Genomic DNA, 13,318 nt, shown 5'->3' on the forward strand with positions numbered 1-13,318 from the left:
CTATTGTTGGTGTATTCTTTTAACAATTTAACTTTACGTATTTTTAAAAACAATTTAAAATTTATAAAGATTATTATTTTACATTTTTATTACTGCTAGATTAATAGTTTTCTATGGGAAATTTGTCATCTAAATTCAACACAGGGTGATAACAGACAGTGGCACAATAATGCAAATTTACTTTGGCTCTTTTTTAGCCCTCTGAGAATACATGCAATACTGCTCACTTCCATGCATCCTGTACAACTTACTTAATAGATTTTTCTGTGGGTGTGGGAAGACTTAGTTTTGCATTATTCAAAATCATTACATGAAAATTGAATTCAAAGAATGTATTGACCAAATGTATATTATATGAAGGAACTATATTTATAGTGACAGGAAATTGAATAACAATGTCAGTCTTCAGACCCTTAGTCTCCTTAATATTTGATTTGGTTTTTAAGCTCACTTCCACTTTGGATGGATGTTGATCTCCATTGTTCTTGGATAATCTTCTAAAAAGTGTCTTTAGATCTGGTTAATGGCATAGGTGAATAGTTACATCTTCATCTGGTAATGCAGAAGAGAGTGTGTGTTGTGGTGTAGTTGTACCTCTTAATCTAAATTTATGACTAAAATAATAAAAGTATGGGGGTTTGGCCGATCTTTTTTTCTTAGTAACACATTGGTAGAAAAAAAAAAAAATCTTGAATTACAGACTACAGAATTACCTGCAAGGTAAAGCCTTACCAATATTTGCCAAGTTTTTTTCTCAGTTTGTTTAGTTTTTCCACCACTATCCTGTTTCAGGTCATATTTTGTCAAAATACGTGCATGGATTTTTACTCGCATTGACAAAACTTTGAAGTTGAATTTGAAGAAACTTTGAGGTTTGAGCATGAGGCTCAATTTCAGTTTTGTATGTCCAAGCAGTGCAAAAAACCCATTGCTGCTGTTCATTGTGTGGTTTGTGTGTGTTATTTTATTTTATAAGTGACTTTGACTGGAGATGGTATACTTTTTCAGGTTGTAATACCTGTAAAATCTTCAGGGAATACTTGGAGGGACTTTCTAACAGAGTGTGTTCAGCCAATGTATCAGCTATTTTTAATCTTAGCTCCTCAGCTTCTGCTCTGGAAGTGTATTGGTGTGGATCTTTTTCTAGAAACATGTTGTGGCTTGCCTTTGCAAGTCTTGGCCTTTTTCTGTGACTTGAAGTTTACTAGAAATAGGATATTAAAGTTTCTTCTACCTTTCATGAACTGAAACATGGTAATCCAGATGATCTCATGATCTGTAATACCAAGTGAAGCAATGCGGTTTGAAGCACTATTATTTGACATTCAGTGGTTCTCATGGCATGTTAGCTTATCAAGTTTAATTTGCTTTATATGTTATATAATCACAAAACACTATTCTAGTTAAAACCACCAAGTGGTGAAAAAAGTTGCAGTTTCCTAAAGCTGTTAGTCGCCTAACTTTTTGTGGCTACTGAGATTTTTTGGGGTGTTTTTAATCTTACACGTTCTGTAGTTAAAGAATGACCTGTACTTTGCAAAATACTAATCTTCAGTCAAAGACCTGTATGTCATGTGGAGGCTCATTCTCTTGGTAAATTTTATTACCTTCTGCATGTGGTGTCTTATTGATGTAGTATGTCAAACATACACTGTATCTTGGAGGAGTAAGGTAATTTTTTACGGTCACTTTTCCATATTTTACTCTTCTGTAAATCCATTTGGAATCTAGACTTTTGTCATATTACAGTAAATCTCTCTCTCCCCCTCTCTCCCTCCCTCTCCCCCCCCCCCTCCCCCCAGTAAGGGCACCCCAGTTTCTAATTTATCTTTCATCTCTGTTCTTTGGAAATTTGGATAATCTGATCTTTAGGCATCCTTAAAGCTTTCCCTTTTGCCAAGCAGAAGCCGTATGAGTTAAAGATTGGAACCATTTTTATTGCTCAGACCTCAAAAGCTATCCATTTGCATATAAAATATTATTTTGCAATAAGAGGTTGGTCTGAAAATGTTGATATGGGTAGCTGTTGGTTTTTGTAAACAGAGTTGAAAGCATGTATTTTCATAATATGTATTTAGTTTCTTCTGGTCACTGTGCTTCCAAAATCAATAGCAAATATATAAGGGTGTAATAATTAAAAACCCAACAGACCTTTGGTATGGTTTAATTTTAATGAGAATTTGAAGCTACAGAATAAATACTTGGTTATATTCTGATTACTGCTGCACTAAGTATTGTTAGTTTCTATAGCAGACATGTTATTTAGAAATGATTAGAGATGAGGCTGTGTGACTCATAGTAGGGTTGGTAGTATGTTGTTTGACATCCTGTTATAATATCCCTTTTTTCAGGGCCCAGGTGTTTATCTCAAGCTTTTTTGGGAAAAACTTAGGCCACCATGAGGCTGTGGAAGAATACCTTGCTTTGCTAATGTTCCTGGCAGCCTTATCTTTGGCAGGGACTAAAGAAGGAACTAAACATGTCTGGGATTGACCTTTGTGTGTAAAGAAGTGTTTCTTGCCATGTATGTGAAAATTAGGCCAGCTTACTAGCATTATATGTTTATGACTTTTGAAAAATGTGAATTTACTACATAGTAAGTAACTACTATATAGCAGCTGAATTACACAAATTCCTTTTCTAGTAGAAGTGCTTTGGTCTGGACTGAGCAGGAAGGGGAAATTTAAAACTCTCTGATATGATGGCTCACATGATGCAAATTACACAAAAATGGCCTCATGACTGAATACTGCAAATGTGTAAGAAGTGGTGTTTGAAAAGGCAAAAATAACAAAACAGTGACAAGGAGCCCCAGGGCACTATTGCAGAAGTTGAAGAGTGTCAGAGGAGAACCTAAAACGCAGGAGCCAGGGCAAGTTTTCTAAACACTGAGCTACTGGCCAAAGGGAATTCAGTATGGGCATCTTCTTGCTGCTTGTCCTGTTCTTAAAGAAACATTACACCTTCTCTGATTTTGAGGAAAGAAACTTGAACATCTAAGAAGAAAGAGTTTGAGGCAGTGTGTGACTTTCAGTGTGTTCACTGTAGCTGCGAGTTTGGTTGTTAGGCCCATGGGAAGGGAAAATTTAAAACCCACCTCTACTCAGTGGAAGTTTCCATAGGTTGGTTTGCGAACTGTGTTCTGAACTGCCCAAACTTTCCCAATATGTTGTGAAGGAGCCTACATTTGTATGTCAGGTCTATGAATTTCATTTGGGAGAAAGGTGCTTGATGCTTTTTTGATATATTTTAATGCTCTGTGGGGGCTGTTACAAATCAAGTCCTAAACACTCAGATCAAATGTTCATTATATATTCCCCACTATCTGAATAACTCACTGAAAAGATAAAATTGACCTGCCATCCATCAGGTAAGATTCTGTTGCAAAAATGGGAACAGACTGCAGTTCTTTGGGTTACCGTTCAGCTGCATAAGCAATGGTTTCTTTCTTTTTTTTTTTTTTTGGCTTTAAAAAAAAAATAATTCTGATTTAGTCCTGAACACTCAATTTATAGTACTGTATAAAGCAGAGTGTTGCAAAGGCAATTCTAATTATGTCATTCCTCTGTTAATTGCCTCATTTCATAAACTTAATGGTTTTATTTGAACATTGAGGTTTTTCTGTAACTTTTTAGGGAATAAAGCTCCAGACTTACCTCAGTAATGCAGTACCCCACTGCATTTTTATTAATTTTTAATTATTTTTTAAAACAGTTTAATAGATTTGACTATTTAATCCTCTCAACTGTTCTTGATGTATGAAGCAAAATTTGCAACAACTTTGAAATTACTTCAGTTTTAATGATTGAAGTAATGCTAGATAAGTATTTTTTCAAATGAGAATTGTGTGGTATGGATGCTAATGGTGATGCTTATCCATGTTGACTTCTTCCAAATTCTGTTCAGTTGGAGGGAAAGAAGAATGCCTCTAAAACGCCTCTAAAAACTGGTCAATAACTATATATAACATATGTAGCTGAGTATATAAATGGTCTTCAGTATCTGTCTATGGGCTGCAGAACCTGGTTCCTGTTTCCTAAGACTGAGTTTTTGTGTGGCGTTCAAACAGGTTACTTCATGCTGTGTTCTTTTATTGCTGGTGCTGATGAGTAGTATTTCTGTTTCTGGGTACCTGTTCTTCACAGACTTTGTAGGAGTGTAATTTATTTATTTATTTATTTTAGCATACTGCTTCATGTCAAATTGTGTTGAAAGTCTAGTTATTTGGGAAGACTGATAGAGTGTGACTGTAAACAAATTTTCATTAGAAAAAGAAAGCTACTCTATCTGAGTATATTCAATAATACATATCTTTAAAGTCTGCAGGATTAAGAGTAAAGGTGGCATATGTTTGTTTGATTTCTTGCCTGCTAAGGTTCTGTGTTAACTTGTGCTGTATTCTGTGTTAGCCTGATAATCAACTGCATGTAATCTACTAGAACTGGCACCAGTTGGTGTAGATGGCACAGCAAAATTATCTCTTATGGAGGTCAGGAAGAACTATATAAGCAGATAAGTTTGGGTTTATTTATATTTTCTTTTATTTTAGTAAGAGGAAAAGTAGGAATTTCTGTTTCAATTATGCTTATCATGGAATTGCTGATTTGACTACCTCCTATTTTTCTAACCTTACAGTAACACTTCATATGTATTATGTAAAAAAATATTAATGCTTTTAGTGTATCTTAGCGTAACAAAAAACTCATAAGAGTATTAAGCTTGGCACCTGGGATTAGTTAATTATTGTAAGATCAAAATGACAAACACACCACCTCAGGTATACCCAAAAACTACTCTGTAAAATGTAGAATTTTATAAAGCTGCATTAGTTGCAGCTGTCGTTTTTCCCCTCAAAGTACACATTTTAATCTTCTACTTTTCACTGTGAAAGAAAACAAACTCAAAACCTGACCCCAGCAGAACCTGTGCATGAAATAATAGTGATTAGTAACAGTAATAATAGTCTTTGTAGGCTGTAAAGCTGAAATACCATGGGTGGCAAAATCCTCCAGTGTTTATCTGAGGAAATTCTGTTATTTATTTGTTTCTTTCATGAAGCTACTACTTCACCGTGGTTTTTATAGGCGCCTCTAGAGCAGTACTGGGGGAATCAGAATTTTGAGTAGATCTCTACTGTAGTAAGTTCTTACTGTGCTCCTCAAACAAAAGTTGTGTTTTTTTAAAGAAAAGCACATTGTTAGCCCAGATGTTGTCTTTAGTCTGTAGGGATCGACCAAAAGACTTTCTGTTTCATTGAAAAATTGCTATGATATACTTGAGGTATTATTGGATGTTACTCTTATTTATTTTGTTATGTATTGTTTATGCTATTATTACATATTACTTAGGTTTCATCAATACCTTCACAAAATTTTAAGAAAGGACTTTTTGTCTGATTATACTCTTGATCTTCCTACAAGTTCAGTGCATTGTAGCATCATTTACGCAACTCCTTAGTGTTTGTACTCTGCCACATTATAAGATAGAGGAGAGTAACTTTTGAATGAGTGGGGTAAAAGGTAAGCTGAACTTTGAAGAAACAGGAACATTTCTTCCTTGAGAGAATTATGCAATGTTGTCTTAGTTTGAAAACTAGATGACACGTGAACATTAAAAATAGGTTATTAAGGTTACTGCTTGATTTTTGTTTCTGTTTGAGCTATGTATCTTCCTACAATTCTGTAGCTATAACTGTGAGAGATGTAGAAGCAAAAGGTGCTTTAAGATATTCTTTTTCTTTGCTTTGGATCCTAGATTAATATAAGATTAGTTCTTTATGTTGACTTTGTAACAGTTTCTAGAGGGTAATCTTGATACTTTATAAAGTTGTATGTATATGCTGTTCACCAGGTACAATGTTTTGTGTGCTGGTAGACCATATGCAGTGAAAGGTGATCTGCAATGTTAAGTTAACCAAGCCAGGAAAATTGAAGGTATTCCTTTTGCTTGCCATCCTGTTGGCCTATTTCTTGACATATTTGATGGGTATCTTCAAGTTACCTTGTAGACAGTGGAGTGTTTCCCAGTATGTAACAAAATATATATTTTAAAGTTTAAATACTTGAAGTTTTTATAGGAATAGATGAAGGCGAGTATGGACAATAAATAGTTGCCTTGATTTGGTTAACCTTGCACCATTTTTGAAGTTATAAAGTGCTACTCAACTGTTTAGCACTGAGTATCAATTACTAACCATTAATATTGAACTGTGTAAATAACAGGAAAAGCATATTTTAATGTTAAATATCAAAAGAAGAGTGGCTTATTCTGAACAAGTTGTTGTGCATTGGTCTTGCACCTAATAGAAGCTTTGGCTGGCATTTTTATCATTGATTCTTCAGTCTTTTTACTGTTGACAGTTAAAATTCTGACCGTTATCCCTGTATTGAAGTGAGGGTTTTGAGTCTTTTAAGTAACTGTATCAAGGAGTGGTACTTAAGAACAAGTTTCGTGCTTAGAGCTGAATATGTATGTGTTTGAATAATGCTGACAGTAGTGTTCCACCTCTCCCTATAAACTATCCTGTGCCTATATCCTTTTATTACTGTGACTGCAGCAATACTGCTGCTGCATTTAATTTTTCTGCTGTAGTTTATACTATATAAAATGATAGATAGATGAAAGCTTGAGCTAGGGAGGTTCTTGTCAAAACAAGGTAAATTAGGATTTGAATTTTAAACTTGTGGACCATGGTCATCTTTCATTTTGGAATTGTTATGGTTATATTACTAATAGCTACTAGTCACAAATAAGAGGCCAAGCAGGTCTTGTATTGGGGATTAGCAAGAGCTATGCACAGCTTTCTATTAAAGATGTTAGTTGCGATGGTGACAGTTCTGGATTTATAAGTTTCAGTGACAGAAAGGTAGTGCAGAAAATCCATAAATGACAAAAGCACCAATCTGAGTACTGTGTGCTAATAGAACGTTCTGATACATTGGAATTATTTGAAGGAGTCAGAAACAGTGGCTGAAAAATCAGTGATTTAGAATTCAGATGATTTTCCTTACAACAATCACTAAGGAAAATAGATTTGAAAATGTTGTTAAGGTTTGAAAACTTGGGACAACCAAAGGTAGTGGTGGGGGGTGTTTATGATTTTTGTAATAGAGAAGGGGATAAAAATGGAATACTTCAAGGTCAGCCCAAGCAGTTTTGCCTGAAGGGCCAAGCACTGATGCTTGCTCATAGTGTGTGTATGTTTTAATTCTTCCAGAACAGAAGTTAGTCTCCTGTTCCTTGGGCAGGTGAGCTCTTGCTCTGTTCTGTGTCTACCTATTCTTGTCCCTGTTACTGTCCATCTCTTGTGCTCCTTCACTGAACCAACCTAGCTCACTAAAACAGCAGAAAACTATCCACTTTGGTTTTTGTTGCTGCTGTTTTAGCAGTTTGAATTGGCACACAGAAGGTATGACAAGCTAAGCAGTGTGGGAAAGGTGAGAGAGGGATAAGGAAGCTTTTTTCTTTTTTTTTTCTTTCCCCCTTTGTAACAGTGTACTGTTAAATGCAGAACTTCAGAATGTAGTTCAATGAAATGAAGTACTGTGGAAACCTCTTTGGAGAAGGCTGTGTGTTCCTGAGGCAAAAATGAATTGCAGATAAGTGTAAATACCTTCAACAAGTTAAATGATACTTCCATGTGGAAATACTATGAATTAATAATGCCATTAGAGAAAAGCTGAACTCATCCATTCCATCTGTACTGGAAAAGTTATCATTCACTTGCATTATTCAGTCTTCCCAGATGTTGAGGTCCAAACTGTGGAAAGATAGATTTGACAACATTTATTCTGTTGTTAACAGATCAGAGCTAAGATAAAATTTTACATGTATCCTTAATTTGATATTTCAATGAGATGACATTTTCATTCAGTAGTCTGATAAATGTTTGCTTTGAAACTACGTTAAAGAAAATGAATGAGCAAGTGCTGATCTTTAGAGTGATCCAATGTGTAAATGAGCTAAAAACCCAAAGAGTTGGAAACAAACTGTATTTGTGAAATCATACTATGTAATAATTTTGTAGATTGAATCTTTGTGGAAGAAATAGGAGCAATCAAAATGTGCTTTTTTTTTTTCTTCTCCACCCTTCTAACCCCTGGCCCCACAAGAGGGCAATGTACAGAAGGTACTATAGAGTTCCAGAAATCTTGCACCATATTTGTTTTCTTATCCTGCAGCATGTAGCGATTGGAATTAGGAAGGTATTACATAATTTTTTTAGATGAGAAACAAAAGCCAAAATGAGAACCCTAGTGATAAAGCTTTCTTATTAATCATGACATATGAACTCTAGGTATTTTGTATTGGTATTTAGCTACATCATAAATCAGGGCACTTCAAGTTCTAGGATGAATAATGTTACAGCTGCTTACCCAATGGCTGCATGGCAATTGTGCCTTACTATTCTTACGGTAAGAAAGGTTTCAGGAGCTTTCTGAATCTGGTCTGTTGAGCTACCCTATTTGTGAACCAAGATTGAAGTTGCCTTTGTCAATTTTGTAGTTGGCCCTGTATTTTTTTAATGTATTCTTTCTTGGAATGTTTGTTTTGCTAAATCCTGTTTTTACAGAATGTAGCATTGCATTTATCAGCTCTGCAACTATCTTAAGATACAGGTATTTGGAACATCTGAACTCATGCCTACGAATCTTTAAAAAATTTAAGTCTATGTAAATAAATGGGATACATGGCTTCTGCGGGCCTTCAGGGCTCCCTTAGCTTTCACTTACTAGCAATGTTATTTTCAGTCCTAATTTCTGCCCTTTTTTTCCTTATGGTAAAGCTTGTAAAAGGTCAGACACTTGATATCATTACCTTCCCTAGAATGGTGGGCTTCCATGTGGCTTTCTGGATGGATGTTTATCTTGGTGAGCTGCTGCTCTGTTGTGTTTTTTGTTTTGGTTTGGTTTTGTTTTTTTTTTTAGAGGCATGGCTGATCAGAGGAAGTCTTAGAAAAGTGAAGCATGCAGTGAGTTGTCTGTAAGGGGCCAACTGTTTGTTCTTTTTCTGGCAGTAGGGAAGTTGGCTAGTTGTGTGTCCTTTGAGACAGACTTGACTGAAAACTGTTGTATTTGTTAAATGTTGTGGGAATTCATGTCCCTCTGTTACTCTTTTTCTGGATTCAAAAGTGGCTATTTCAGAAATCTTACTATGTATGCATCTTTATGGTGAGAAGAGGGTGCAACTGCAAGGAGCTTTGTGGGAGCTAAGTCTCTTCATCTCAGCAGGTTGTTGCTTAAAGTTTTATCCGTATCACTGTAAAAAACCTGAGCATTCATTTCAAAGGTTTTCCTGCAGTGAGATGTTCTCCGCTTCTTTGATGTTATTTGCATCTGGAGTTAATTCACATTCAGAAGTAGGACTTATGAACTTTCCTTGGGAAGAAAAAAGAAAAGGAAAAAAAAGAGGAGAGATTGTTAGAAGAGGTATAACCTAAAAGAAGAAGGGAATGTAGAGTTAAGGACAGCAAACCTCCTGTGGATGAGATTGTTGCATGCAAAGGCTTTCAGGTGGGGTATGCCTCCAGTGGCCTTGCTTGGTAAGCTGTAACCTTGGTAATATGTCCTGGCAAATGTTGTGTTGATGTTTTGGATCTGGGAGAGGAATTTGATGTGGTTGCTGATGCTTCACTTCACAGAACTTAAAGCATATTCTTTCTAGGCTCTTGGTCATTTATGCCTCCTCACTTCCCCCTATTCTTGTATCCCTCTTTCTTTCTTGACACATCCTTTTCTGTTGAGACTACTATCAAACTGATTTCAGTACTTTACAGAATTTAATTTGAAGTCCTCCTGACTGTTCCTTTGATCAGAATTCTATGTTTCTTTCCCTTTCAGACAAAATTAACACTGTAAGTAAAAGAACACTAGAAAGTCAACGAAGAGATTGTAAAACATGTTCATTTAAACGTTTTTCTATTGTTTATTTATATTGCTGTGAAGTTTCATCTTAAAGCATATTAAAGTCATTGCCTCTTTACTCCAAAATTATAAACAAAAAAAATTTCTTTAGGGTGGTTTGAATTTCCTAGTAAAATAATGAAAGCTAAAGAAACTCAGGTAGTGGCTTTGATTTCCTTTTCATAAATTCCTTCTTGAGTCTTGTTCAGATTTTAGTAAATTGTTTCTCAAGTTTATCTACACATGGATGCTGATGATATAGTAAGCTGGGTAACTAGCACTGACAAAAGGCTTTTGGATCAACAGGTTTGATGGGTAATGTGGCAATTGTGGTGTAGATGCTTCTGTTTTTTCTTGATACTTCTTGTTTTCTGGCACTATGGGCACTTTTGGGACTGTTATGTTTAAGAAATTATTGAAAAGACTGTGCAGTGCATTTGAATTACTCCTTTCCATGTTTTTTTTCTTTTAAATGTGTATTTTCCAGGTCTAAAAGAGCCAAACAAACAATCTCCCCTCCAGTCCCCCCCCCCCCCCCCCCCCCCCCCCCCCCAAGAAAACAAAAACAACCTCCCTGATCTAAAACTCCCTCAACAAGCCTATATTAGGATTTAAACAATTGAAATCCTACCTTATGGTGTACATTGTTGTAATTGACACCTGCACACTTTTTATGAAAGGGAAAACTCCATACTTCTATCCAAGCGGCACACTGGGGAAAAAAACCAAGTGCACTTCAGCGTATGAAAAAACCAAACCTAGAAGTCTCCATCAGCCTTTTAAAGAGTTCTCTTGGACCTTTGAGTTTTCTGAAGTGTGGAAGAAACAAAAGGACTTTACATATTGTATTCTAGCAAGTATATTTTTGCATGATATTTTGGTAAAGATAGCTTTGGTGCTTTCTTTATTAATCTTCTTGGCTAAACTGTATTTCCTTCCTGGCAAAATTAAGTTACAAGTTTAGTTAAAGGGATTTGGGGCTGATTAGAGGCAAGGTGATCTTTAAGTAAGTCAGCTGCTATTTATAGTTCATAAAGGTAGAGATAAATGTGTTTTGCCTTCAGCTTTGCATCTAGATTGTCAGTTAACTAATTCTACTTTATCAGAGAATTTGAGAACCCATTGTCTTATCTTTCAGGCTGATTCCGTAAAATAAGTTTCTGATATTTCTTCTGTTGTGACTGAAATAAAAAGCTGATACTTGGTGATACCTGAATAGAGTATGCACGTATTACATCTTGTCCTGGTGCTTGGTGAGAGTGGTTGTGCAGTTGCTGTTGAACAAATTATGTTTTCTTTTGACAGTCTGGATAATCATTTTGCTAGTTAGAGAAAGATCAGCATGGATAATTTAAGATTCAAAACAGTTACTGAATTTTCATATGGCTATTCAGACTTACACTTTTTAAGTTGTCTTCCTCATCTTTTCAAGCCACTCAGTGGGAGTTTTAAACCCCTTGTGTCAATCCATATGTATGCATTTTTTGGTAGCTTTCTGTTGAAGCACCCATTCTGAACAAATAGCCATAGATCATACTGTTCTACTGAGTTTTTGTGCGAGTACACAGAAATTCCACCAATAAATAGTTAAAGCAGCAAAATACTTGAGTGCCAGTAGCTTACAAGTAACTTTCTCTCACACCTGCAGTTTCTCTGCATCTTCTCTGCATCTTCTGACATCGGCTGTGTAAATAAACCATATTATGATGCTAAGGAAAAAGTGACTGTCTAGACTTGTTTTTGATTAAATAGATAAAAATACTGAACTCCTGTATTCTTAGTTGAACTGTTAATTTTGTCAGACTCATATTTTGTTGGTATTTGTCTGAATTATTTAAACAACTACAGTTTGGGTCTGATTCTGTAATCCTCTAAGAACTGATTTCTACCAGTATGGAAGACTTCTCTTACAGTATAAAGGGTCTGGGTTAAGAAATTATTTTCTCTCTGCACAATTTCATTCACACTACCAATGCTTCATGTTGTGTTTAAAGAAAAAAAATTTTTTTTTTCTCAGCCTCTAGAAAGCACACTTGTATAGCTTTTGGTATTTTGTTCAGTTTAACATGGAAGATACTTATTTAGTATGTAAACTGTAAACACCTTTTTGGGAATGAAACCTAAATCAAATTTCGCATTTTTGTGCATGAGGATGTTAGTAGGTGAGCCAAAGCTAAAACCTTGCATGAGTTTACAGTAGTATCCCAACAAAAAATAATGTGCAGTTGCAGAAATGTAGGAAGATGGAAATCTTCTGTGAGAAATGCACGAAGATATCTGAAACAGAAGCCATGTCTCTGTTTTTAATCCAGTTTATTTTGTTGATTAATTGATTATTGGGAAGATAGATAATATTAACAACAGTGGATTCATAAGTGCTGGCTATAATTGAAGAATTTCAGTTTGTGTACTTTGAAAGCAAATATAAATACTTGATTTGCAGTTAATATTGTTTCCATTAAAATAGCATGGGATATTATTACTGTCTCAAATTTTGATAACGCTTGATTCTACAAAAAATGGGTTATGTTAAAGATGAAGTTGAACTTAGGTTATATTCTCTTTTATAACTTCTAGAAATATAAAGAGAAAGATAAACACAAGCAAAAATATAAGAAGCAGTCGGAGTCCTCACCATCCTTGGTTCCATCTCTTACTGTAACCACAGAGAAAGTAAGTCAATGTGTTTTTCCTCCTCTTCCACTTCAATTACTTATGTTGAAATTTCATGATGTAATCATTCCACTGTATATACAGGAGCTTTATAATGGCATAGATTCTATAATGATCAAGCACACTTGGTATTTTTTCCTGTAATGTAAAATCCTAGAATACTTTGGGTTTTATCATATGGAGAAAGGCTTAGAGCTTCATAATTGAATAGTGAGTGATTTAATGACCCCAATCAGGTGCCACTGATACTACAGTAAGTTTTATTTCATTGACTTATGTTTAATAATTTGAGAAGTTTTAGAAAAACTTACCTTTGAAATCCACTTGCGTCTACTGAGCTGTTACTGAACCTGTAAGCATTTAAGCTGGTAGTTATGAAATTAGAGCTCATGCTTCATATACTTGTAATATCACATTGCCTTTTTAGCAGTCTGCTCCATTAGGTTCTGTGGTCTTTCCTTCCTGTTAATGTGCTAGCAAATACCTAACTCAAGGGGCAACATAGAGGGTTAAATAATGAGAGTACTCATTGTACTCTACAAGAATTGCTTTTGCTATCCACCAAAAAAATAACACTAATGATGACATTACAGAGTGGACAGCAATATTGAGAAATGGGTTTTCTGACTTCAAACTTGGAAAACATTTGTCCCATTCATGTGGGAATGTTTGACATCTGAGTCGGGGAATCATGGTTTGAATTAATTAGCCATCAGTATGTAGAACATTGTTTTTTAGCAGAA

At 35.3% G+C, this 13,318-nt stretch overlaps 1 protein-coding gene across 5 annotated transcripts in view; it reads left to right on the forward strand.

Annotated features, from left to right (window-relative positions):
* MLLT10 (MLLT10 histone lysine methyltransferase DOT1L cofactor) overlaps nt 1-13,318 on the forward strand; it is a 133,196-nt gene that overhangs the window by 46,349 nt on the left and 73,529 nt on the right. For 4 of the 5 annotated variants that reach the window (XM_049798202.1, XM_049798198.1, XM_049798199.1 and 1 more), the window contains one exon: nt 12,480-12,575. The exons of the other annotated variant lie outside the window; for it this stretch is intronic. In XM_049798202.1, the coding sequence (XP_049654159.1) occupies nt 12,480-12,575 (96 nt within the window). The remainder of the gene's footprint in view (nt 1-12,479; nt 12,576-13,318) is intronic. 5 annotated transcript variants of the gene reach the window in all.

The sequence above is a fragment of the Accipiter gentilis genome, chromosome 4, assembly GCF_929443795.1.
Source record: "Accipiter gentilis chromosome 4, bAccGen1.1, whole genome shotgun sequence".
Taxonomy (NCBI): domain Eukaryota; kingdom Metazoa; phylum Chordata; class Aves; order Accipitriformes; family Accipitridae; genus Astur; species Astur gentilis.